Source organism: Crocuta crocuta, unplaced genomic scaffold (genome assembly GCF_008692635.1).
Source record: "Crocuta crocuta isolate KB4526 unplaced genomic scaffold, BGI_CrCroc_1.0 scaffold229, whole genome shotgun sequence".
Lineage (NCBI taxonomy): Eukaryota > Metazoa > Chordata > Mammalia > Carnivora > Hyaenidae > Crocuta > Crocuta crocuta.
The window spans coordinates 4,899,608-4,927,591 of NW_027536464.1; the positions used below are offsets into that span (position 1 = coordinate 4,899,608).

At 44.4% G+C, this 27,984-nt stretch overlaps 1 protein-coding gene and 1 long non-coding RNA gene across 5 annotated transcripts; both read right to left on the minus strand.

The window, feature by feature from the left end:
* Positions 1-2,321: 2,321 nt before the first annotated feature.
* Positions 2,322-8,782, minus strand: RESP18 (regulated endocrine specific protein 18). The gene is given in 5 exon segments (XM_077748537.1): positions 2,322-2,371; positions 3,778-3,872; positions 4,267-4,388; positions 6,863-6,971; positions 8,665-8,782. Coding segments are annotated over 5 exon segments (435 nt in total). The 5' UTR covers positions 8,768-8,782; the 3' UTR covers positions 2,322-2,365.
* Positions 8,783-24,367: 15,585 nt separating this feature from the next.
* LOC144218699 (uncharacterized) lies at positions 24,368-27,984 on the minus strand. 4 transcript variants are annotated; one of them, XR_013331236.1, is made up of 6 exons: positions 27,476-27,744; positions 27,004-27,054; positions 26,727-26,831; positions 25,704-25,888; positions 25,374-25,506; positions 24,368-24,746 (listed from the first exon to the last, which is right to left on the minus strand). It is a non-coding gene; the product is annotated as an uncharacterized LOC144218699 (long non-coding RNA). The 4 variants fall into 4 exon arrangements; XR_013331235.1 differs by lacking the exons at positions 25,704-25,888; positions 27,476-27,744 and adding an exon at positions 27,937-27,984; XR_013331234.1 differs by lacking the exons at positions 25,704-25,888; positions 27,476-27,744 and adding an exon at positions 27,779-27,840.

The following is a 27,984-nucleotide window of genomic DNA, read 5'->3' on the forward strand; positions in this document are numbered from 1 at the left end:
TTCTTATTTTAATATATCAAATGTGCCATCTTTTGTTTTTTGCACTTTTGTTTCCTCCTTAAGAAATCTTTTTCAACCATTAGGGCATGAAGTTATTCTTGTACCATCTTCTAAATGCTTCATCTATAAAGTTTTGCAGAATAAGAATTCAGAGAAGTGAAATAAAACCACCAAAGGGCTTTAAGCTATGGAATAAATTTCATCATTTAATTATTCACAGGTGGCCTATAATCCACCTGGATTCTATTTGTGTTTACATTTTATGTAAAGTGATAAAGGTGAATTTTTCTTCTCTAAGGGTACTCAGTTGTTTCTGAACTATTTATTGAAAAGGTTACTTTCTCTCTGCAAGGCCACTTATTATAAATAAAGTGTCCACATTGTTGTGGACCTATTTCTGGGCTCTTTGTTTCACAGATCTACCCTGTCTATCCTCACATCAATACCGCACTTTCTTAATTACTATAGCTTCATACTGAGTATTGATAGCAGGGAGAGCAAATAATCCCATCTTCTTTTCAGAAACATATTTTCTCCTATTCAGTTTTTACATTTTTAACTTTGAGAGGTTCATAGTTATTATTTTTTATTATTGAAGTATAACATATCCAATAAAGCATATAAACTTATGTTTATATCTTTATGATTATCAGCATATGTACACATATTCTTAGATAAATTAAATCCTGATACCTGCCCATTTTCTTACACCTGTGAGTATCTAGTGAGTGTGAGAATATTTGAGAAGGATAAAGCTCTGCAAATAGGATATTTTGGTGTTCAGTTGGGCTGAACCTAGTTGGTCAGATTACCCACTCCCTTTTAAGGTTTTCAGGTATCAGGAGGAAACTGGCAGGAACCATCAAAATATTTTATGTGTGCACACTTTGGTTATACATTTCTCTGTTGATTCTTGGTAGCAGGGTGAGTGGGAGATGGTTGGCAAGGGTGGCAATGCTGGAGAGGGAGACCCTCATAAAAGAGCAGGGTTTAGGCCTGTCTGACATGGAAGGGTATGCAGCTAGACCACACAGAGCAGGCAGGTGTGGGTGGGGAAGGCTGCATTCCAGCTCTGGTCCACCCTCACTTTCTCCACTTCAGGAATGGTCATTGGAGGGAAGACAAGACAGTATTCCACCAGCACCAAGGAGCTGTCCTCTTTTTCACTGCCCCCTTCTTCTGGTCCACCCCTACTCTTCCATTTCAGGGGCTCTGGCCATGTCCAAACTCCACCCACCTTGCTCAAGACAAATCACAGAAAGAGTTTGCATGAAAGTCCACGTTAATGATCCAGATTTGGGTCATCCTAGAACTGCCGCTCTGGAGGGCAGAGGGCACTGGGGCAGATAGGCTTCGCATGAGGTCTCAATTAGCAACAAGGTTGTGGCACACAGTGGGGGGGTGGTCAAAGAAGCCCTAAAACAAGAACAAACAAAGGAATTGAATCAATATGTGGGAAGGTGGCCTCTTCCTCACCTACTCTCCCTCACAAAATGCTTCAATAACAGCCTGATTTGAGTAAGCTACAATGACTCAGCCCACCCATTGTCTGTCCTTTTGGCTCCCACAAAGAGTTCACTAGCTCTCTCATGCTTTTCCCCGGGGCTCTGGGCTTGGGAAGAATGGCAGCACCTTGTTTGCATTCACAGAAGCACCATGGCAACCATCCTTTGCAAGTGGATCTGTCACTTAGCTCTGGATGCCTTGACCCAGCAACCAATCCAGACTTAGGAAGACCAGCTGCTATCTGATGGNATTGTCTGTCCTTTTGGCTCCCACAGAGTTCACTAGCTCTCTCATGCTTTTCCCCCGGGGCTCTGGGCTTGGGAAGAATGGCAGCACCTTGTTTGCATTCACAGAAGCACCATGGCAACCATCCTTTGCAAGTGGATCTGTCACTTAGCTCTGGATGCCTTGACCCAGCAACCAATCCAGACTTAGGAAGACCAGCTGCTATCTGATGGAGTGGGGACTGGTTTCCTAGGAGAGCGTGAGGGGCTGGAAGCTCCCTGTGGTGCAGGCTCCTTGCAGGCTCTCAGTTTCTATGCTTGCTCTTCTCACGGTCTATACCCCAACATCACAAGAGTGTCCTTTTGAAATCATGTATCACATTATGATTGTTTAGGGCTTCCTTAAAACTTCCCAGTTCACTTGCCACTACATTTAGAGTAAAATCCAAATGGTTTACCATGATCCATGAGCCTCTGGATGGCCATTCTTGGGCCTACTTCTCCAACCTAATCTTCTGCCACTGACTTTTCCACCTGCTCCTTTAATGTGAATGGTATACTTGCCTCAGGGCATTTGTTAGTGCCCTCTGCCTGGGATCCTTTATAACTTCTTCTGGCTGCCACCTTCTTGTAATTTAGGTCTTAGTCAAAAAAAAAAAAAAAAAAAAAAAAAAAAAAACTTCNAAAAAAAAAAAAAAAAAAAAGACTTGTCAATGTAAAGGAGTTGGATGTTAAGAACAGCTCAATTCTCACTGCAGTCCCTGAGAGGAAGGGCAGGGGCTGGGCCCCTGTGAAAGGTCTGGGCATCAGGAGACCTGGGTCCAGTCTTGGCTTTGCCATGAACCTGCTATGTAGCTTTGAGTAAATCCCTTGACCAGCCTGGGCCTCAATGTCTCATCTATAAAGATATCTTGCTAGATGGGTGTTTTTAATCTGGGTTCTGAAGAGTTCAAGGATCTCAAGGAGATTAACTCAGAGCCTTGCCAAGGTGACTTGTCCAGGCCATAGGGTAGAGCAAGGAGGGGAAGTAGTGCTGAATGTGAAGGCCTCTGGGCTACCTCTCCCATTTATCCAAAGGAGTTTTGCTATCCCTTGATGTATGTAAAGAAGTATATGGAGAAAAAAAGGACTTTTTATTTATTTATTTTTAATTTGACAATTTTCGGGGTGCCTTCCTGGCTTAGTCAGTAGAGCATGCAACTCTTGATCTCATGTTCATGAGTTTGAGCTCTGCCTTGGGCATAGAACTCACTCTAAATAGATATATAGATAGATATAGATAGATAGATAGATAAACTTGGCAATTTTCAATGCCTATTTTATTATATTTATTTATTTTTGAGAGATGAGAGAGAGAGAGGAGAGAGAGAGGATCTGAAGCAGGTTCTGCGCTGACAGCAGTGAGCCCTACATGGGGCTTGAACTCATGAACTGTGNACAATTTTCGGGGTGCCTTCCTGGCTTAGTCAGTAGAGCATGCAACTCTTGATCTCATGTTCATGAGTTTGAGCTCTGCCTTGGGCATAGAACTCACTCTAAATAGATATATAGATAGATATAGATAGATAGATAGATAAACTTGGCAATTTTCAATGCCTATTTTATTATATTTATTTATTTTTGAGAGATGAGAGAGAGAGGAGAGAGAGAGGATCTGAAGCAGGTTCTGTGCTGACAGCAGTGAGCCCTACATGGGGCTTGAACTCATGAACTGTGAGATATGAGCTGAGTCAAATTCAGGCATCTAACTGACTAAGCCATTCAGGTGCCTCTCAATGCCTAGACTCAATGCCTATGCACAGTCCTATAGATCATTTTCTTCTTAGAGGCTTCCAGCATCTGCCTTCCCAACCTCTCATGCTGATACCCACAGATATTTTTGTGAGAGAGAAGGAGGCTGGGGGTACCTTTCAACTGGGAAAGGAAAGAACTTTTCTTCAGCTTATCTGTTCATACCTCAATATCCATTCTCTACTTCATAACTGCCTCCCTCATTTCAGCAGGTTCTTGGTGATTCCAAACTCCTGGGAAAAAGTCAATCCCTTACCTTGACAGGGTTGGCCACCTCTCGTTTCAGGGTATTCAAATCCTCTTTGGAGACGAAGCATTGATCCCTGTTCACTTTGGTCCTTGGGCTCTGGGAGAGGGGAAGCCAGAAGTCAAAAAGAAGGCAGAAAAGAATGACAGGGCTCCAGAAGGGAAAGGGTAGGATCCAAAGTCAGGGATTTAAAATGCTTGAGAAGACACATATGTCTTACTTTAGGGAGTAGGAGTCAAAATTTCTCCTCTTGCTTGCCCCTAGAAGAGACAGGGCTGACAGATGGAAGGTGGGTCTGCTAACATCCATCTCTCCATTTGCAGATACCACTAATGGCTAATGGAGCTGTTTTTTGTGGAGCCCAGACAAAACCTCCAGATCATTCTCATAGTCCTTCCAGCAGCTCTTACCTGCAACTTTAATAATATCTGTTCCCTCCCTCCTGTTTGTCTGCTAGACAGCATGGATCAACCACAGGCCTTTCATACCTTATCCCAATGGTTTTGGTGGGAAAGGTTGCCTGTCCATGCCTCAGACATGCATCTTGGGGTCAGAATCTGCTGATGTTCTCCATCTTCTGGGTCATCACATCCTGGGTGATGTCATTCTTCCAGAACAAACTTGCAGGGTGAAAGGAGGTGGCGAATTGACACCCAGGACACTGACTGGTCCACTCTAGGAACAAGAGTGAGATCAACAATCCCCCTCTCCCTCAAGTAGATAAATAATTACAGTTTGTGCAGAGAACTAAGTGAGCTGGTGTATGAAAGTTGCCTAGGGGTGCCTGGGTGGCTCAATTGCTTAAGTGGCCAACTTAGGCTCAGGTCATGATTTCACCAGTTTGTGAGTTCGAGCCCTACATCAGGCTCTTTGCTGCTAGTTCAGAGCTTGGAGCATGCTTCAGATTCTGTGTCTCCCTCACTCTCTGTCCCTCTCCCACTCACCCTCTGTCTCTCTCAAAAAAATAAATAAACATTAAAAAAAAATTTAAAGTTGCTTAGCATAGTGCCTGGTGTGCAATAAATTTTCAACTAGGATTATATACTGTTTGCTGGTTCATTTGATGCTATTTTGAGGATTAAAAGAGACTATGGATGTAAAGAGTGCTTAGAAAACTCTTAGGAAGTGATTCCCAAACTTTAGTGTGCATCGGAACTTCCTTGTTAAAACACTGCTGTTTCCCACCCCTAGAGTTTTTGATTCAGTAGATCTGGGGTGAAGCTCAAGAATTAGCATTTCTAACAAGTTATTTGGTGATGTTGATGGTCCTGGTCCTGGGATGCACTTTGAGAATCACTGCTCTAAGGCATTACACACATATTAGACAACAGCAGTAGTAGCAATAATATGAATTCAAGGAAGATTTCCTATCTGACTCCNCTGACCCAAAATCAAGAGCCAGATGCTTAACCAACTGAGCCACCCAGGTGCCCTATATTGTATTAGTTTTAAGAGGCTGCTCTAGAAATTATAGCAATCATCCTTAATTTATCACAACCACTTTAAGTTAATATTACTCCACATCACTTCTTACAACAATATAATTCATCTGTCCCTCCCACTGTATATTGTGATATATTTTATTTCTACGTATTTTGTAAACCACATGATACTTCTTAAATTTATTTTTTGCCTTAGTAAGTCAGTAGACTTTTTTTTTTAATGTTTATTTATTTTTGAGAGAGTGAGAGCGTGAGCAGGGGAGGGGCAGAGACAGAAGGAGACACAGAAACCGAAGCAGACTGCAGGCTCAGAGCTGTCAGCACAGAGCCCTATGCAGGGCTCAAACTCACACACCGTGAGATCATGACCTGAGCCAAAGTCAGACGCTCAACCCACTGACCCAGCCAGGCGCCCCAGTAAGTCAGTAGACTTTTAAAGTCATTAAGAAAAAAAGTAGCCTTATATTTATTCACATATTTACCATTTCTGGTTTGTCCTTTATTCCTTCTTTCAGANTGCAGAGAACTAAGTGAGCTGGTGTATGAAAGTTGCCTAGGGGTGCCTGGGTGGCTCAATTGCTTAAGTGGCCAACTTAGGCTCAGGTCATGATTTCACCAGTTTGTGAGTTCGAGCCCTACATCAGGCTCTTTGCTGCTAGTTCAGAGCTTGGAGCATGCTTCAGATTCTGTGTCTCCCTCACTCTCTGTCCCTCTCCCACTCACCCTCTGTCTCTCTCAAAAAAATAAATAAACATTAAAAAAAAATTTAAAGTTGCTTAGCATAGTGCCTGGTGTGCAATAAATTTTCAACTAGGATTATATACTGTTTGCTGGTTCATTTGATGCTATTTTGAGGATTAAAAGAGACTATGGATGTAAAGAGTGCTTAGAAAACTCTTAGGAAGTGATTCCCAAACTTTAGTGTGCATCGGAACTTCCTTGTTAAAACACTGCTGTTTCCCACCCCTAGAGTTTTTGATTCAGTAGATCTGGGGTGAAGCTCAAGAATTAGCATTTCTAACAAGTTATTTGGTGATGTTGATGGTCCTGGTCCTGGGATGCACTTTGAGAATCACTGCTCTAAGGCATTACACACATATTAGACAACAGCAGTAGTAGCAATAATATGAATTCAAGGAAGATTTCCTATCTGACTCTCCCCCATTCGTGAGATTCTGCTCTAAGGAAGCATCAGCCATCTGTCTCCAAGGGACTTTCCACTCCCTTTCATTCCTCCTCTCTACTTGTCATCCATTTGCTCTGCTTCCCACTCAGTCTGAGGGGTGTGTGTGTGTGTGTGCGCGCGTGCATGCGTGCGCACGCTTCTGGCTGAGAACTTAAGGATTCCTGGCTATGGAAAAACTCAGATAGCACTAGGGATTTGAATTCATCAGAAGGTGTTGGATGCTGGCTTCTTCTAGGGGCTTCTTCTAGAAGCCTCTGCTGGGTTTTTCCAGGGTGATCAAGGGCAAACAGTCCACCCATTCAATTTCACCCCCATTCTAGTCATACTCCCTTCTCCATGAGGTGAGCATAACAGGAAAGTTTCAAGTAGAGACATCTCGGAAAGAAACCCCATCCTCAGATCAAAGAGCCCCTCACTCCCCCCTCCCTCTTCTGATCAGGTCCCAGCCTCTCTTCCCAGCCTGTACTCACTTTGGGACACAAACTGCTGGAGTATAACTTGCAAGTGCTGGAAGACTGGAGAGGCAAATCCTTAGAGGGGCCAGAGCTGCCCCACTCCCACTTGGCCCTGACCATCTAAAGCAGAATGGTGGAATCAGCAAGGAGCTTGGCCAGAAGCCTTTCAAATCCCAGTTGATTAAAAGCAGCTTTCTTCCACTATCACCCCTGGGTTCCCTGGTCTCTGTCCCTCTCACCAGACCCCTTACTCCTTTCAAGTCCTCCTTCGTTTTTCCCTTTCCCTATTGCCACCTGCCCTGCTCTTCAGCACCTGCACATTATTCTCCCTTGATGCCATTTTCCAGGTAAGAACAAAGCTTACAAGCAAAGCAGCCTGTGGAGGATGAACTAAGAAGAGACTCAGAAAGCTACACACCTGGAATGGATAATCAGGTGAATAAGTGCTGCATGAGAAGGAGGTGAGCCGCATCTCAAAGAAGCCTTGAAATCCTGGTGGGGGTTAGAAGGGAGGCCTGGAATCCTTAGAGGAAGGAAGTCTTGGTATGTATAGGATTTCCTTGTCCAGAAAACCAGTTTATCTAACTGCTTAAGGGAAGGACAGGGTGTGGGGTGAGAACAATCCTTAATGCTTTAACACTTCTATTATTCCAGGTAGATGGGATAGAATTGGCAGAGAGTCCATTTTTTTATAAAATGGAATTACCATGAGTCATTATGGACAGGCATTAAGAAAAGGGGATTATTCTCCGGAATCAAATGGATCCTCATGCCAATTTCCTGGCTTTAGGAAGGAGTAGAACCTCCAGCAGCCTACTGAGAAAGAAAAAAGCTTCTTCTGGAAGGGGAGAGCCTTGTCTGAGGAATTGATCCCAGGGCTAATAAGAAAAGTGGTGACCTTGACACCCTCCGCCGGACCCACAGGGCCCGTGGTGCTGTCCGTGGTGCTGAGTGGGTGACCGAAGCCTGGCTTGGAAGAGGCGTCTCGGCGGCAAAGAGGGAGGGGGCAACCCTACAGCAACGTCCCCCTCCCCTCCCCCACTCCTGTCAACTTCCACCAGGCCTCCTCCCACAGTTCTTCACGGGTCCTCTGCATTGGCCTCTAAACCCAAGAATCGGGCGGGGAAAGTTGGCGTCAGACTAGGAGTTTGCGCCCTCTTCCCCACGCTCTTGGAGCTGGAATCTTCGAGTCTGCGCAGTCAGTCCCTGGCTGCTCAGACGTGAGTCGGCGGGGGTCTCCCTCCCCCTCCTCCCCGATGCCGCAGAGTGGAGGGAGAGGAAGGATGGACCCTTTCCCCCTCCATTCTCCTTTACCCCAGACTAGCCTTCTCCTTATCAGGAATCAGATCGCAGACGCCAGGCTCTGAGGGCTTATGATGGAACCCTGGCTCGTTCCTCGGCCCAGCTTTCTCTCTGGAGTCAGGACGCCGTGCCCGTGGGTCCGGGCTCCGATTGTCCAGAGATCCTTCCTATTCCTCAGCCCTGGGCATCTCTCTCCCTTGGTCCCTTGGTGCGGCTTGCTTACCCTGCGCCGGCATAGGCGGGGCTTACTTCCCTCTGCCCACTTGTTTCCCCTTCTCCTTCACAATCTTCCCCTGAGTTCGCTTCTCTTCGCTCCAGGTCCCACATGCGGAGCCCCACCCCAAGGCTGCGTCTCTTTCTGCGAGACGCTCTCTACGTTGATCTCTTTTCACGTCTCCAAACACATACTTCTCCTCCTAAGTTCCTAACCTTGAGACCCCTTGACCCGCTTCTCTCAGGATCGCTCTCTGGCCTGCCCTCCCCCAGCCCCTCCCCCAGGTTTCCTCCTGACCGTGGCCACTAATGTCGCAGCCCCCTGGGCGGCTGTTCAGCAGCAGGAAGCAGAGGAGCAGCGGGAGCCCCCTGGAACCCCTAGGCCACAGTTGGTGCTGCATCCTCCCGGGCTCAGCGCGATCGCTCCCCTCCTAAGTCGCAGAGAAAGTAGAGATAGCAGCAGGAGGGGCTAAATTGGACTGCAGCGTCCCACCCGCAGCGAGGGCTGGGTCTGCACAACCCTCCCTTGGCAGCATGGCCAATCGCGGGCCGGCCCCGTCCCTGCGGACGCGTGGCCAACTCCTCCTTTATTTTACCGCCGCCAGACCCAGCCTAACTCACCCCTAGCCTTTTTATATTAACCAGGTGCCAAGAACTATTGCTTCTACGTCTACTCCCAGCCCCAAAGTTGTAGAAACAAATTGCACGTTAAGATGTGGGTGGAAGTGTACCTTCCCCATAAGTTTGTTATGATGTTTAAATACGAACATCGAGTGGACAGTAAACACTCAATGTAATTAGTCTATTTTTATTATCCTTGGTGCTTACTTTATCCTCACCTCCTAAAAATCTTCAACATACTTGGGTTCAACCCGCAAAATATACAGCACATCCATCCACTTCTCTCCACATTCGCTGCCATTGCCTTGGTTCAAACCTCTGTACTCTAATAATTAACACGCGAACGGATCTCTGTTTTCCATTCTTTTAAAACATTTCTTTAAAATGTTTATTTTGGGGTCGCCTGGGTGGCTCAGTCGGTTAAGCCTCTGACTTGGGTTCAGGTCATGATCTCACGGTTGATTGGTGGGTTCCAGCCCTGTGTCGGGCTCTGTGCTGACAGCTCAGAGCCTGGAGCCTGTTTCAGATTCTGTGTCTCCCTCTCTCTCTGACCCTCCCTTGTTCACGCTGTCTCTGTCTCAGAAATAAAAAAAAAAAATTTTTTTAATTAAAATGTTTATTTGCTTTTGAAAGAGAGAGTTAGCAGAAGAGGGGAGGGGAATGGGCAGAGAGAAAGGGAGACACAGAATCTAAAGCAAGCTCGAGGCTCCTAGCTGTCAGTATAGAGCCTGAGGTGAGGCTCAAACTCAGGAACCATGAGATNGAAATAATAAAAAAAAATTTTTTTAATTAAAATGTTTATTTGCTTTTGAAAGAGAGAGTTAGCAGAAGAGGGGAGGGGAATGGGCAGAGAGAAAGGGAGACACAGAATCTAAAGCAAGCTCGAGGCTCCTAGCTGTCAGTATAGAGCCTGAGGTGAGGCTCAAACTCAGGAACCATGAGATCATGACCTGAGCCGAGGTTGGATGCTTAACTGACTGAGCCACCCAGGCGCCCCTCTTGCTTCCATTCTTGTTTAGTTCTAGGCTAGTGTGTGAGCTTTCTAAACCTAGACTGACATTTCAATATTTTTTCATTAAGCTCAACAAATTTATTATGAAAACTCTCAAATTGAGAGAAGAATCTAACGAATACTCATATATGTACCACCTAGACTTAACAATTATTAGGATTTTGTCAGAACTGGGGTGCCTGGGTGGCTCAGTTGGTTAAGCGTCCGATTTCAGCTCAGGTCATGATTTCACGGTTATGGATTCGAGCCCCCCATCGGGCTCTGTGCTGACAGCCAGCTCAGAGCCTAGTGCCTGTTTCAGATTCTGTGTCTCCCTCTCTCTCTGACCCTCCCCTGCTCACACTGTGTGTGTCTCTCTCTCTCAGAAATAAAGAACATTTTAAAAAATAAAAAAAAAGATTTTGTCAGAATCGCTTCTTTCTCTTGATGAAATATTTAGAAGTAATTTACAGGGGTGTCTGGGTGGCTCAGTTGGTTAAGCTTCAGACTCTTGATTTCAGCTGAAGTCATGATCTCAGTGTGCAAGGAATTCAGCCCAGCAACCAGCTCCATGATGATGGTGAGGAGCCTGCTTCGGATTCTCTCTCTCCCTCTCTTTCTGTCCCTCCTCACCTTGTGCACGTTCTCTCTCTCTCTCTCAAAATAAATAAATAAGCATTAAAAAATAAATAAAAACAAGTTACAGACATCATGACACTTCCCTCCTAAATAATTTAGTATGCATTTCTTAGAATTAATAGTTTCCTATATAACCACATCACCAGACATCTGTGGTAGGCTGAATAATGGCCCCTAAAGATATCCACATCAGAGTCCCTGGAGGCTGTGAATGTTACTTTATATGGTAAGAAGGACTTTGCAGTGTGATTAATCTTAGAAGGTGATTAACCTCAGATGAGATTATCCTTGGATTTTCCAGGTGTGCCCATATTACAAGAGTCTTTGTAAGAGAGAAGAGTCAGTAGTGGGAGATGTGACATTGAAAGAGGTTTGGAGAGATGTTAGGAAGAACCTACCAGCCAAGGAATGTCAACAGCCTCTAGAAGCTGAAAAAGGCAGGAAAATGGATTCTTCCTTTAAGACTCCAGAAGGAACACAGCCCTGTGGACATCTTGATTTTAATCTTCTGACTTCCAGACAGTGAGGTAACAAATTTGTGCAGTTATAAGCCACTAAGTTTGAGGTGATTTATTATAGCAGCAACTGGAAAGGAACGTAACAACTAAACATGTTTATAATTTCCTAATATTCACAGTTCCCTAGAACATTTAGATGCAACCCCTCTATCAGATAAATAGTTTGTGAATATTTTCTCCAACTCTGAGCATTTCATTTTACTTTTCTTATCATGTCTTTTGAAGAGCAAAATTTTTAATTTTGAGGAAGTGCAATTTATTAATTTTATCTTTTGTGGCAAATGTTATCTGTTTCTTAAAAATGTTTCACAATCCAAACTTAAAGATTTTTCTCCCTTTTTCTTTTAAAAAATTGGTTATGCTTCTTCATCAAGTCAATCAGAAAGCATTTCCTCCTTTGTTATTCTGTAAAAGAATTTGTACATGATTGATATTACTTCTTCAAGTGTTTGGGCTTGGAGTTTCTTGGTGAGAAAGTTTTATTGCAATTTGAATTTCTTCAGCTATTCAAGATATCCTATTTCTTTTCATATCTGTTTTGGAAACTTGAATTTTTCAAGAAATTTGTCTATAACATTGAAATTATCACATTTGTTAGCATAAAGAGCCTCTTAATGTTGCTCTGTTATCCTCTTACTAGTTACAGAATTTGAAGCAATTTCACTTTTTCAATTCTTGATTGTGGTCATTTGTATTTTTCCTCCCTTTTTCTTTATCAGTGTAGCTAGAGATTTATAAATTTTGCTGATCTTTTTAAAGAACTGATTTTTGGTTTTATTGGTTTTTCTCTGGAGTTTGCCCATGTTATTGAGTTCCATTCTTTATTATTATTTCTCTTTGTTTTCTTCGGGTATCATTTCCTTTCTCTTTCTAGCTTCCTGAGTTGATAGTTTATCATCATTGATTTACATGTAAAGCTACACATTTCCCTTTAAGCATTACTTTTTTTGTGTTTTAATTTTCAAGTTAATATTTTCTATTTTTTCACATAACTTTTTAGACTCATGGATCATTTGGAAGGATGTTGCAATTAGGTACTTTTTAGATTTTTTAATTTATATTTTATTTATTTATTAAAAAAATTTTTTTTAATGTTTTATTTATTTCTAGGAGAGAGAGAGCGAGACAGCATGAACAGGGGAGGGTCAGAGAGAGAGAGGGAGTCACAGACTGAAACAGGCTCCAGGCTCTGAGCTGGCAGTCAGCACAGAGCCCGTCGCAGGGCTTGAACCCACACACCGCGAGATCATGACCTAAGCGAAAGTCGGACGCTTAACCGACTAAGCCACCCAGGCGCCCCTATTTATTAAAAAAATTTTAATGTTCACATATTTTTGAGACAGACTGACAGACAGAGCATGAACAGGGGAGGGCCATAGAGAGGGAGACACAGAACCTGAAGTGGGCTACAGTCTCTGTGCTCTGAGGACAGAGCCCAATGCAGGGCTCAAACCCCTGAACCGTGAGATCATGACCCAAGTGGAAGTGGGATGCCCAGCTGACTGAGCTACCCACGTGTCCCTGTTTATTTATAGCTTAATTTCAATATGGTCTGAGAACCGGCTTTGTCTGACTTCAATAGTTTTGACTTTATTTTGTTTCACGGCTCAGCATATACTAGCTTGTTGAATATTACATGTACATGTGAAAAGAATATGTATTCTGCAGTTATTGGTTTAATGTTCTATGAATGTCAAGTAACTCATGTTGGTTAATGTTCATTTTTTTTTCATATCTGTGTTGATTTTTGTCTGCTTGATCTATCCATCATAACCAAAGATATTTGTGGAATTGTCCATCTTTCCTTTAGGTTCTATCAATTTTGCTTTGTTTGTTGAAACAGTTATTTGATGCATCTGCATTTAGGATTGTTATACCCTCTTGAAGAACTGAGCCTTTTACCATTACAAAATATCCCTTTCTATCTCTGGTAATACTGCTTATCTTAAGTCTACTTTTTCTGATACTGAGATAGGCACAACAGCTTTCTGTTGGTTAGCATGTTCATGGTCTATCTTTTTCCATTATTTTACTTTCAAGTTATCTCTGACATTATATTTAAAGTATATGTCTTATAAACAAGATAAAGTTTGATTGTTTTGTTTTTTTGTTTGTTTGTTTTTTTGTTTGGTTTGGTTTGGTTTGGTAAATCCAGACTGGCAGTCTCCACCTTTTAATTGGATTGTTTAGTTCCTTATATTTAATGTAATTATTTATGTTTGGGATTAGTTCTGCTACCTTGTTATTTGCTTTTTATTGGTCTTACTCATTTTCCATTGTTTCTCTTCTCCTTTATTTTGGAATAATCAAGTAATTTTTAGTATTCACCTTTATTGACTTTTTAGCTATACATCTTTATATTATATTGGGGTTTTTTTTTAGTTTATTTTGAGAGAGAGAAAGAGAGTGAGCAGGGGAGGGGCATAAAGAGAGGGGGAGAGAGAGAAACCCAAGCAGGCTCTGCACTTTCAGCACGGAGCGTGACGTGTAGCTTGAACTCACAAACTGTGAGATCATGACCTGACCCAAAATCAAGAGCCAGATGCTTAACCAACTGAGCCACCCAGGTGCCCTATATTGTATTAGTTTTAAGAGGCTGCTCTAGAAATTATAGCAATCATCCTTAATTTATCACAACCACTTTAAGTTAATATTACTCCACATCACTTCTTACAACAATATAATTCATCTGTCCCTCCCACTGTATATTGTGATATATTTTATTTCTACGTATTTTGTAAACCACATGATACTTCTTAAATTTATTTTTTGCCTTAGTAAGTCAGTAGACTTTTTTTTTTAATGTTTATTTATTTTTGAGAGAGTGAGAGCGTGAGCAGGGGAGGGGCAGAGACAGAAGGAGACACAGAAACCGAAGCAGACTGCAGGCTCAGAGCTGTCAGCACAGAGCCCTATGCAGGGCTCAAACTCACACACCGTGAGATCATGACCTGAGCCAAAGTCAGACGCTCAACCCACTGACCCAGCCAGGCGCCCCAGTAAGTCAGTAGACTTTTAAAGTCATTAAGAAAAAAAGTAGCCTTATATTTATTCACATATTTACCATTTCTGGTTTGTCCTTTATTCCTTCTTTCAGAGTCTAGGTTCTATGGGATCATTTTCTTTCAGTTTGAAGAGCTTCCTTTGGCATTTCTTGTGCAAGTCTGCAGACCATGACCTCTCATATTGTTTGTTTGTTTATTTGTTTGTCTGAAATATCTCCATTTCCCCTTCATTTAAAATGATGTTTCCACTATGTTTAGAATCACGGCATACCTTTTCTCCTTCAGCATTTAAAGATCCCATTCTACTGTCTTCTGGCTTCTATGATCTAAAAGACGACATTTATTTATATTATTGTCCCTCTGGGGAAAAAAATGTCTTTTCCCCCCACCCTGAGATCTATGGGGTTTGCTGAGCTTTATCTGTGGGTTGATGTATTTTATCAATATTGGAACATTTTTAGTCATCGTCTCTTCAAACTCTCTGTCTCCCATTATGTCTCCCCTCTCCTTCTGAAACCCCAGATACATACGTGTTACACTACTTGCTATTATCCTAAAAATCTTAGATGCTGTGTTCTGTTTTTGTTTTAATCTTTTTTTCTCTCAGTGATTTTGTTTGGATAATTTCTAGCGACTTGATCCTTACTTCTGCTTTATCCAGTCTGCTATTAAACTCAACCAATGAATTTTTCCATTGCAGAGGTTTTTTTTCATTTGTAGAATTTGAATTTTTTAATAATTTCTATTTCTTTGCTGAAGTTCCTTAATCATTTATCTTTTCTGGGAAATCATTTAAAATATTTATAATAGCTATTTTTCATCCCTTGTCCACTAACATCTGGCTTACCTTTGGACCTGCTTCTATTTATCATTTTCTCTTGATACAGTTTACATTTTCCAACTTCTTTGCCAACTAACATTTTGTTGTATACTGGATATTTTGGGTTAATGAATGGTAGAGATTCTGAATTATATTATCTTGTTTAAAAGGGTGTTGAGTTTGTTCTGGCAGGTAATTAAATTTTTGCCAGAGAAGCTGGAAGCCTAGTTAAGGCAGGAGCATTTTAGTTCTGCTCTTAATCCTGGGCTGTATCCCTTAGTCCTGTGACGTTGTACTTATACCTAGGGTTTGGTCCTTTGGGGATTTCACTGAAAACCCCAAGGTGTTTACTAAGACCTTCTAATTTTATGGGTTCTGAACCCCACACTTGGTCTCCTTAAAACACTGTGGCAGCTTCCAAAATCTGTGTTCAGATATTTGACTTTTCCACTAGTTTCCCTGAAATCTCATCATGAACATGTGCCATTTAAAAGGTAGTTAAGTATTTGAAGGAAACTTGTAAGTGGATTTGGGGGTTCGCCTCTCTGTAGCTCACTCATTTCCCAGATTTCTTCCTCATTTCCAGCTGCTCTGGCATTTGTGGGCTCCAACCTGTGTTTCTGAGGCCAGTCAGACTTCCACTCTCCTGCCCAGGCTCTATTTCCCCTTGTGCTGCAGGGAACCACAAAGTGTCCTAAGAAGGAAAGAATGTTAAATGTGGGACTCACCCGTGGACTTCCCTTTTTTCAAGGATTATATTCCCTCTAGTTTTTCTTGCTTTTCGTTGGTCTCCATGCTTTCAAATATTTATTTTTATATTTTGTCTCGAGTATGTATAGTCAATGTTCGAAAGAGACTAACACAAGCTATTTTGTCACACTGGGAACTGGAAGATTATCTGGTTATCATTGACTTGTGTTACACATGATATTTGAAAATTATTTACAGAAATAATTTGAGGCCTAAGAGCAAATGAGTATGAATCTGCTTTAAGAAATATAATGCTTTAGGAAAATGGAACATATTGGTCTTTAAGTGGGTTATACAGAGGTGGCTCTGCTTTTCTCCCTTCTAAGATTTCAAGCTACCAGAGAAATAGCTATCAAAATAATAACTTATGTATGCATTGATACTGCACCTCTTTTTGTTATTCATTGGAGGAGGCCTTAATGCTGAGAGTAATAATGTCAGAAGACCAAGCAGGTTCTCAGGCCTATTGGACCTGGAGTGTAAAGGGACAAAGTTCCTTTCCCCAGGGGAAAAATGCCATCAGAAAGTGAGGTGGGTGGGTGAGGAAAGACTGCTCTTTATGTGGTCCTACTCTGCCTTGGATTCATGTTATGAATGGTGCCTAGAAGGAGAAAGGGATCAGAAACCAGGCCACCATTTGCACCATCCCCACCATGAATATCTCCTCTATTCTGGCCCTACATATTTTACATCAGAGGCTCTGGTTGGAGTCCACAGAAAGAGTTTTGATAAAAATGCACTTTAAAAATCCAGAAATGGGCTGTCCTAGACCTGCCCTTCTAGATGCCAATGCAAAGGGCAGGGATGGGGATACCTTAATCAGCTACAAAGTTTTACTCAGAGAAGGAAGCGGTTTAAAAAGCTCTAAAGTGGAAGGAAACATGGGATATGGAATTCGTGTGGATATATGCTGGAGACATCCCCCATCTGCAACATAAAACATCTCTCCTTCTGCCACTGCCAATACATAATAGGCTCTAATAGCAGTCCTCATTTGGGCAAGTCCTAAGGCGCAGTGACTTAGCAGCTGCCTGACAGCTGGCCTCCTCTTGGGTCTAGTATCCGATCTCTTCCCTTCCTTGATTTCCCCATAGCTTTAGAGCTACTCAGGACCTTGACTTGGAGAAGAGTGGCAGATTCTTTATGCATACTTTAGCACCATGGCAACCAGTTGTCATTGTGGGGATTGGTCACTTAGTGCTGCTGATGTCACCACAGCAACCAATCCAGGCAGATGAAGCACAGTTGTCATGGTGACAGGAGGCAGAAGCTGTTTCCTTGGAGAGCATAAGGGTCTGGATTCCGCCTGACGTTCAGGCTGTCTCTGGGTAGAGTGCATGGCCAGCTAGAGGTACTCAGCAATGTGCAATTGCCCAGTCCAAGCTACCAGTATCCCCCTGGACAAGAACAATGGTTCCTAACAGGCCTGTCTTTTCCACTCTAGCCCTCCAACAATACATTATCCAGCAGCGGTAGGGTGGTCTTTTAAAGTTGTACATCACATCGTTCTGTTCATTCCTTAAAGTCCCTAGTGATTTTCTTCTGCCCTTTTTTAAAAAAAGTTTATCTATTTATTTATTTTTAGGTGGGGAAGGGCAAAGAGACAGGGAGAAAGAGAATCCCTGAAGGCTGAATCTGCCTTCAGTGAAGAATCCAACTTGAGACTCAGTCCCATGAACCATGAGATCATGACCTGAGCCAAAATCAAGAATTGGATGCTCAACCAACTGAGCCACCCAGGAGCCCCTCTTCTGCCCTTTGTATGAGATCTAGACTCTTTACTACTAGCTGAAAGGCCCCAAATGGTCAGTTCTAGGTGCTACTTCTCCAACAGTATTTCCTACCACTAGCTGTTCTGTTTGTTCCTCTAATGTGCTAGTTTAGAACTGAAAAATACAGTAACCAAAATAAAACACTTGCTGGATAGGCTCAATAACAGAATAGGAATACAGAAGAAAGTATCCGTTAACTTGAAGATGGACCAATAGAAGTGATCCAATCAGAACAACAGAGAGAAAAACATTGGAGAAAAAAGTAAGCAGAGCTTCAGAGACCTGTGGGACAATACTAAAGGCCTAATATTCATGTCATTGGAGCCCCAGAAGGAGAAGAGGAGAGAGGTAGTACATTAAAAATATTTGAAGAAATAATGGCTGAAAATGTCCCAAATTTGTCAAAAGCCACAAACCTATCCAGTAAGTCCAGTGAACTCCAAATGAAACCAATAACCAAAGGCTTAATGGGGCAGATAAGCACAGCTACAACTTTTTAGCCCAAATCCCCTTGCTCTCAGAATGCTACCTGCCACCATGGTTCTATGAGATAATACAAGGATATTCTGACACCATCATAACCAAGTGTTTGGTTTTGCAGGGACTCAAGGTTCCATCAAGAAGCTGGCCAGAGCCAGTCAGGACCAGCGGCCACGTCTTCGCAATGAAAGAGCAAAATGAAATTAACTGTCTCCTACTTAGTAACTTCCCGTATTACTTTTCTTTTTCAAGTTTTTATTTAAGTCCTAGCTAGTTAACATATAGTGAATATTAGTTCCATGTAGGATTTAGTGATTCATCACTTATATACAACACCCAGGACTCGTCACAAGTATCTTCTTTAATCCCCATCATCTATTTAAACCATCCCCCCTGCCTATCTACTCTCCAGTAACCTACAGTTTGTTTATTATAATTAAAAGTCTGTTTTCTGGTTTACCTCTGTCTGTTTCCACACCCCCTCCCCCACCCCATGTTCAACTGTTTTGATTCTTCAATTCTACATATGAGTGAAATCATATTGCATTTATCTTTCTCTGACTGACTTATTTCACTTAGCATAATACTCTCTAGCTTCCTTTATTTTTGAGTCATGAAGCTCCTCTTTCCTTTACCCAGACCCTTTTCTGCTTGCCTTTAAAAATCCCTGACTCTCCCCCTTTGATGAGGCAAATTTGAGTATGTCCTTCCATCTTGTAATTTGGCTGCCTCTTGAATAAGCTCTTGCTACAAACTTGATGTGATTGGCCTTTACCTGTGTCAGGCAGATGAACTGAGGTTTGTTTACACAAGCAAGATAAACTTGAAGAAATCCATGCCCTAATGCATCATAATCAAACTTCTAAAAACTAAAAACAAAGACAAAATCTTGAAAACAGCCAGAGAAAAACAACTTATCACTTATAGGGAACAATAATCCAAATGATTGTGGATTTTTCATTGTGAACTATGGGGACCAGAGGAAACAGAATAAATTTTTATTTAATTAATTTATTTTTTTAAATGTTTCTTTTTTAAAATTTATTTCTGAGAGAGAGAGAGACAGCATGAGCAGGGGAGGGNGCGAGATCATGACCTAAGCGAAAGTCAGACGCTTAACCGACTAAGCCACGCAGGCGCCCTGGAATAACATTTTAAAAGTGGTGAAGGAAAAGAGCTGTCAACCCAGTATTCTATTACCAGCAAAATATACTTTAGGAATGAAGGTGAAACAAAGATAGAGAAAAACTAATTTGTAGCCTGCAGACCTGCTCTAAAAGAATTGCTAACGGAAATTCTTCAGATAAAAGGGAAATGATTTCAGAAGGAAACCCAGAACATCAAGCATGGAGACAGTAATAGAAATGGGAACTATTTGGGTAAATAGTATAGTCTATTCTTCCCTTTTTGAATTACTTACAATATGTTTGATGGTTCAAAGCAAAAGTTGTAACACTGTCTGAGAGAGTTTCAAATGTCTGTAGATGTAATTGATTCTAATTGATGACTGCAACATAAAAGCGGGAGAGGAAAGGAAGAGATGCTAGTAAGATTTCTGCATTAGGCTCAAAATAAGCAGACCGTGAAAAGTTAAATGTGTATACTCAGATCCTTAGAGCAACCGCTTAAAAAGCATAGAAAGATAATGAAAAATACAATTGCTACATTAAAATAGAATACTGAAAAGTGTTTCAATAACCCCAAACAAGGAAGAAAAGGATGCACGCAATTATGGAGGCTGAGAAATCCCATGGTTTGCTGTCTGCAGAGAACCGGGAAAGCTCGTGGTGTAATTTAGTCTGAGTCCCAAGGCTTGAGAACCAGGTGAGCTGATGATATAAATTCCAATCTGAGTCCAAATGCCTGAAAATCAGGAGCCCTGAGGTCTAGGGGCAGGAGAAGACATATGTCCCAGCTCAAGTAGAGAGCAGAGTCACCCTCCCTCCACCTTTTTGTTCTGTTTGGGCCCTCAGTGGGTTGGATGATGCCCGCCCTCATTAATGAGGTCATCTTCTTTACTCAATCTACTAATTCAGATGCTGTTCTCATTCAGAGGCATCCTCACAGACGCACTCTGATATGATGTTTTACCATCTATATAGGCACCCCTTCACCCAGTCAAATTAACCACCACAATGGGCAACTGGGAATGGACCCTGCTGGGACCCCTGAGGATCTGTGTAGAACTTGTCTCTACCCCACCAGGGATGGGTCTGCAGGAATATATATCCTCTAAACTCAATCCTTAACTGCCTCTGGGGATGTTAATTCCCAGACATCTCAGAGCTGTCTTGCGCACAGGTAGGCAAGTTTCCATAGCACTCCAGAATACCCGTGAGACAAGAAATAGAGTCCTACCTTGAGATGGGAAGCTGTCAGCATGTACAGCCCCTGCGGCCACAGGTAAACTCAGAGGTGAGGCAGGGGATATGAAGCAGGGCATTTGCATGGTTTGCCACACAGGTGTTCAATAAATATCTATTGCAGGAATATGTTATATGTATGACTTACTTCTCTGACTAAGCTTCAGTTGCCTTGAGGCAGGAACCATGTATTGTGGCAGCCAGACACAGTGAATGTATTATGAGAAAAAGTAGGGTAGGTGGTAGGGGTCAATCTAGCTAATAAAAACTAGGTATAGGGACAACTGGGTATCTTAGTATGTTAAGTATCTGACTTCAGTTCAGGTCGTGATCTCACGGTTCGTGCGTTCAAGCCCCACACACTGGGCTTTGTGCTGACGGCATGGAGCCTGCTTGGCATTCTCTCTCTCTCTCTCTCTCTCTCTGCCCCTCCCTGCTCATGTTGTCTGTCTTTCACTCTCAAAATAAATAAATAAACTTAAAAAAAAACTAAGCATAGATAAATATGTTGAGTATTATGTTTAGCTATGTCCTTAGACACACAGATGCAGGGGATAGGACATGCATTGGCAGCATGATTAAGCCTGTATTGCCAGAGGAGGGTGTCTTAATTTCCTGCGTTCTATAAGTAGGTAGGTCCTATGGTCTGAATGTTTGTGCCCCCCCCCAATTAATATGTTGAAATCCTAACCCTCAAGGTGATAAGAAAGTATTTGGAAGTGGGGTCTTCGTGAAGTGATTAGGTCATTAGGATGGATCTCTCATGAATGGGATTCGTACCCTTATAAAAGAAATCCCAGACAGATCTGTCCCTCTTCCACCACGTGGGTACACAGTGAAAAGACGCCGTCTATGAACCAGGAAGCAGGTCCTCACCAGACACCGATTCTGCCAGCACCTCATTGGCTTCCCAGCTTCTAGAACTGAGAGGGGCACCTGGGTGGCTGAGTGTCCGACTTCGGCTCAGGTCACGATCTCGCGCTTCGTGAGTTTGAGCCCCTCATCAGGTTTTCTGCTGCAATGAGAGAGAGAAAAGTTAAATGTTTATACTCAGATCCCCAGAGCAATAGCTTAAAAAGTACAGAAAGATAATAAAAAACACAACTGATACATTAAAACAGAATAATGAAAAGTGTTTCAATAACCCCAAATAAGGAAGGAAAGGATGCACACAATTATGGAGGCTGAGAGATACCTAGAATTCCAGAGGTATTTTTGAAATCTTAACCCTCAAGGGGTTAAGGAAATAAATACATATATACAATTTATTATTAAATAATGAATAATATTTATTATTTATTAATAAACAAACACTTAAAAATTAAAACTGAGTCATAAATTTCTGTTGTTGATAAACCATCCAGTTTACAATATTTTGTTCACCACTCAGTTTCTAGTATAGTATTTTGTTACAGCAGCCTGAACAGACTAAGACAGTAGGGTTGACACTTTCCCATGTGCTCCCATTTGTGAGGATCAAATGAGATAAGTGTTTTGAGAAATATAAAGCTTGAGGCATGAGATGTCTGGAGTTTGGTTGGCTTGAGCAACGGCGACTGGTCCCCCTCTCCCAAGGGCAACGTGACCACAGGTATCAGAACGTTAAATGTGCAAAGCATTTAGTCACAGAATTCTGTGGGGTTCTTGGGTCTGGGGCTGACATAACTGCTCTGTAGGGGCCTCAAAGCTCAGAGGGCACCATGAACCTCAAAGACAGATCAAGGTCTCAAGCTTTGCAGACCCAAGGTCTTGGAAGGAAGACTTTCCTTCCACAAGTGAAAAGGAGACCAAGATGTTGCATTTGAAGGCTGTGGGTGGGGATGGCTGACCCTCCAGCTGTGATTCCATCTTGCCTTTCATCTGCCTTAGAAATGATCTGTAGGGGGAGGAAAGGATCAGAACTCAGGCATTGGGCACAACTAGGGCTGTGCTGTCTGAGCCCCACACCCCAACTTTTCCTATGTTCTGATCTTAGCTCTCTCACCTCCAAGACTCCAGTCAGGTCCAAACCCTACCCATCTTGCCTCCAGACAAGTCTGTAGAAAGAGTTTGCTTGAAAATCAAATTTTCAATCCAAATTTGGGTCAGCCTGAAATTGCCCTTCTTCTTCTTTTTAAAGTGTATTTATTTTGAGAGAGAGAGAGAAAGCATGAGCAGGGCAAGGGCAGAGAGAAAGAAAGAGAGAGAGAATCCCATGCAGGCTCTACACTGTCAGCGCAAAGCCCAACATGGGGTCGAACTCATAAACCCGTGAGATCATGTCCTAAACTGAAACTAAGAGTTGGATGCTTAACCGACTGAGCCACTCAGGCGCCCCCTGAAATTGCCCTTCTTGAGAGCACCAGGCAGGTGTGGGGGATGGGAGGCTTCCCCTTAGGTTTAATCAGCTGACTTGTGACTCAGACTAGAGAATGGTTCAATGACATCCTAAAATGGGAAGAAACAAGGAATTTTCAATGAGTACACTGACTTCCACTGCACCCCTCCCCACCAAATTCGGAGCAAGTCTCCATAGCAGTCTTGATGTGAATAAGCCTTGAGACAAGGGACTCAGGCACTGTCAGACTACAGGCCTTTCCCCAGCCCTTATCTCTCATTCTATCTCTTTCCAGGGATTTTCCACTAGACACAGGGCTGGTTGGTCCCCTGAGCCTGAAGAGAATGGCAGCTTCTTGTTTGCACACTTGACAGAGCCATGGCAACCGGTCCCCATCACAGGGTCAGTCACAGGACCAGTGATGTGGTCCAGCAACCAATCCAAGCTAAGGAGGCTTGGCTGCCATGGTGACAGAGATGGGGACCAGTTTTTTTGAAAGAGGCAAAAGGCTAGAGCACTTCTGAGGTGCAGGCTGACTCCGGATGCAGTCCAGCTAAGAGGTTCCCAGCAATGCTGCCCCGATCTTCGTCTAAGGTACCAGCAGATCCCACCTGGACAACTCAGTAGCCCTGGACGGTTCTACTTTGTTCTTCTCTTGTCCATTTCATAATCCATTTTCCAGCAGCATCACTATATCCTTAAAGAATGTTAATCATATCACCTTTCCCTTGCTGATGATTTCCCACTACACTTTGAACAAAACCCAAACCCGTCTTATAGACCCACGTAGTCCTTGGGCCCATTCTGCTGCCAAAAGCCTTTCTGTTTGTTTTCCTAAGAAGCCAGGCAACCTCACCTGAGGGCAATTGTATTTGTAATTTTCTCTGCCTTGGGGATTCTTCCTCCAGATCTTCCTCTGGCTGCTTCCAGGGTGTCCTTTAGGTCAAAGTTCTAATGTCACCTCCTCGAGCTATCCCTAGTGTGGAAAAGTCTGATGTGTCGAGCAGCCCAACCTCTATAGGGGCCCTGGAGAGGAAGGGTGGGGCTGGGGTGGGGGAAGGTTGGGTCGGGAGACTGGGTCTGGCCCTGGCATTCAGTTTCTCAGCTGGAAAGATGGATGGATAACTAAGAGGTGGGTAGTTTTCTACCTGGGCCCCAGAGAGCTCAAGGGCCCAAGGGGATGCCCAGGAGCCTTCCCAAGTGCCTTCCTTCATGCCACCGAGAAGAGCAAGGGGGAGGCTGAATGTGAGGGGTTCTGGGCACTCCTCTCCCACTTAAGGATAGTAGCTTTATATTTATGTATATATGTGAGTGTATAAATATACCTGTTTGTGTGTGTGTGTGTGTATGTGTGTGTGTGTGTGTATACAGAAATAGAAAGAAACGTATATAGATATATGGGTGTGGATGGATGAGCAAGGTGAGAATTTAGGGTCATATCATACTCAAGATTTTCTTAGAAAAACAGGGAGCCCATATATTTTTTAAGTTGTGAAACCTCTCAAGTAGATTTCTGCAGGCCCTTCAAGCTCTGTGCCTGTGTTTGATCTTACAGAGCGAGGGTGGGCTGCAGGACCCCAGCCCCTTGCATCCCCCAGCTGCTGCAATCTGTGAAAAGCCGTCTGTGAGAGAGAAAGTGGGGGCGCCCTCCAGTGGGCAAAGGGAGAATTTCCCCTCAATCCGGCAGCCACTGGCATTTTTCATATATTGTCTTAATCCACACAGCAACACCAGAGGGGTTGTCTTTATTACCGTTCCCATTTTACAGATGTGGAAGAAGGGACTTGAAGAGCCTAGGTAATGTGTCTGAGGTCGCAGCTGGGCAGTGGCAGAGTGAAGATTGGGCTGTCTCTGTTCTCTTCCATCCTCCAGGCCCTCTCTTCCAGAAGGTTCTCCATCAGGCTCAGTGAAATCATTTTTTACCAACCAACGTCTATCCCCTCTTCATCCCGTCTCCCTCTGTAAACAGGCTCTTGGTGGGCTCAGTGTTTCTGGACAAGGCCCGGCCCTCACCTGCAGCGAGGCCTTGCTGTGGTTGGTCGTCTCTTGGCAAAAACATTTCAGACTTCAAGCATTGTTCCTTGTTCACCTTGCTCACCGGTCTCTGAGGGGAAGGAAGCCAGGAGTCAAGGGTGAAGAGAAAACAGCGGAAAAAGCCCAGAGGAAAAGAGATGGGATCTAAATGAAGAATTTCAAAACCCCCGAGGGACTCTCACCTTAGGGAACAACAATTAAAGTTTCCTTTTGCACTTCCGCCTAGAAGGCGAAGACTAAGCCAGGGATACCCCAGAGTAGCCATGTGTCTCAATTCCCTCCCTTTGCAGACATGACTAAGGCATCATGGGATTGCTTCTGGCTGAAACCAGACAGGTGCTCTTTTCATTCTATTCACTGGACCTTTTTTTTTTTTTAATTTTTTTTAAATGTTTTATTTATTTCTAGGAGAGAGACAGCATGTGCAGGGGAGGGTCAGAGAGAGAGGGAGTCACAGACTCTGAAACAGGCTCCAGGCTCTGAGCTGGCAGTCAGCACAGAGCCCGACGTGGGGCTCGAACCCACGAACCGTGAGATCATGACCTAAGCGAAAGTCGGACGCTTAACCAACTAAGCCACCCAGGCGCCCCTATTCACTGGACTTCTGACAGCTCCCACCGGCAGCCCTGACACTCCTTCCCTTCCCAGTTGCTCTACCAGACATGTGCAGTGTGGGCAGACCACTGGCCTCACACACCTCAGCATAGTGGTTTTGGTGGGAAAGGCCGCCTACCCATCCCTCACGTAGGACTCCGAGGCGTGGAGCCTGGGCATGTGCTCCATCTTCTGGGGCTTTACATCTTGAGTGACATCATCCTTCCAGAACAGTCCTGCAGAAAGAAAGGGAGGAGTGTGAGTTGACACTTGGGACAATCGGGTTGGCCTACCCCAGAAACCAGAGTGCGATTGGAACTTGTGCTTTCCCTGAAGTACACCAGGGCCACAGGGCATTGGAGGGATCCAGAGACCGGCTGGTGTGCAGGGGTTTGCCTTCTGCCCCCCTCAGCACTGGAATCCCTGTTCTTACCGGTTCTGTGACCCTGGGAAGCTTAATTAAATTGGCCGAGCTTCAGTTTTCTCAGCCACGAAATGATGAACCATTGTTGAATTACAGGAGGTAATCCACGTAAGTTTCTTAGCACAGCGGTTGGTGGGCAATAAGTAGCCAAATGTGAATTTAACGATGGTGCTGTTATGAGGACCAAATGGAAGCTGAGGACACATACAGTGTTTTTAAAACTCTAAGGCATGGCTCGCACATCATACACTATGACCATCAAGAGCAGTCATTCGAACTCTAAGCAGATCTCCCTTCTGAACTCTGCAAGCATGAAACCCCGCTTTCAAGGAGGAGCAGACACGCTTCCCCAAAGAATCCCCTCCCAGTCTGCACCCCTATCTGTCATGCTTCTATTGGCCATACATTCTGAGCTGCCTACTCCCCCAATTCAGAGTCTGGAATATGTGTCTGGGAGGGAAAGGTTCTGACTGGGATCCCTGTGATTCCTGGCTCTGAGCACTCAGCACAGGGTGGGGGGCATAGGGCTAGTCCCAAGGTGACCGATGCAGACCTCCTCCAAGGACTTCTAATCGCTTTTACTGTGCTCCTCTAAAGAAGGCAAGTGAGGGGCGCTGGCCGGCTTGGTCGGTTGAGTGTCTGACTTCGGCTCAGGTCATGATCTCACAGTTCGGTTTGTGAGTTGGAGCCCGACATCGGTCAGGCAGGACCCAATGCACCGACATCTGTCAGCACAGAGCCTGCTTCAGATCCTCTGTCCAACCCTTCTGCCCCTCCCCGCTCGTGTGCTCTCTCTCTCTCTCTCAAAAATACCAAATATATATATATTTTTTTAAATAAAGAAGGCAAGTGAGAACAGCTTCCCCATGAAGGCTGGGAGATCACCCCCCCCGTCCTGCTCAGGGTCTGAGCAGGTGAGGCTCCAGAGGTGAGGATGAAGAGAAAGTTTCAGGCAGAGAAATTTGTGGAAGGTGCTTTTAATGTCTGCGATCCCACAGCCAAGCTTCTCTCTTCCAGCTCTTCTGGTCTCACCTTGAGGTACGAGCCACCGAAGCACACCTTGCCAGTATCGGAAGACCAGGTTGACGACTTCTTGCTGGGACCTGGCTGGCTGCATGCCCACCTGGGGCTGTCCCTCTAAGGGCACAAAATGGCATTAGCAGGGCCCTTGGCCAAAAGCCTTCAAGAGGGTCTGGTAGCAGAGAAGCAGAACCAGCCACCACCGTCATGCTGGGATCCCTCCCCCTTCCCAGTTACGGACTCTCCCCCATCACCACCCTTTCTTCTTTACCCTCTGGGTCTCACTCACCCTTAGTACAGGCTTCCAGGTAAGAGCAGAGTCTTTGGGCAAAGAGACAACCTGTGGATGGACAGGTGAGCAGAGCCTCAGGGGGCTACAAAAATTGAATGGACAGACAGGCAGACAGGGTAGGGATGGGGGGGAAGAAGTTCGGCTGCTTCCTGGGTGGAGAGCTGGAAAGAGTTCCAGAATCCTTGAACGACTGAAGCCTGGGAGCTGGGTTCAGACTGTTGGGCCTGGGGATCCCAGGTTCTTATCCTGAAAGCCACAGTATACCCAGCTACACAATTCGGGGCGTAACTTTTCTACCATAGGGGCCCTCCTCAGTCCAGATAGATGGGAGGTCTGGGGGGTGGGGAGTGGAGGGAAAATCCAGAATATGAAAGGGTTCAGGCATCTGCACAGGGCCTGAGGCCCCTCCGCGCCCCTTCAGCACTCTGCAGAGCCCCAGGCCGCAGAAAGGCCAAGTTCAAGGACTCACGGAGGACACGTGGAGCGGGAGGGCCACGACTGTGGGGAAGGCTAGGCTGCTCCCGCAGCCGTCCCAACCGGCTTCCCCAGGCAGGAGGGTAGACCCAGGCCTCCTCTGGAGGTCGAGGCTGGATGCCTGTGGCTCGGCTCCTTCCGCCTACCCCTCAGCTCTGGATACCTGCACCTTGACCCTCCACGTGCTTTTTTCCCCGTGGCTTCGTGGCCTCGATCTGTCCCCTCTGGTCGGGGATCCCCACCATTCCTCCTGCTGCACCCCTAATCTCCCCTGGGGCCCACTTCGCTTCCATCCTACCTCCTACCTCCACCTTCCGATTTTTAACCCCTACCCCCACCCCGCGGCTTGCACGACGGCCTCTGACTTTCCCCACCCCGCAAGGTTCCCCCAGCTTCGTGCACCAACCGCTCCCACAATCCCCACTTCCCGGCCCTTCCCCCAGCTTTCCTCCTGACCGTGGGGACTAACGGCGTCCCAGCCCCCGGGGCAGCTGCTCAACAGCA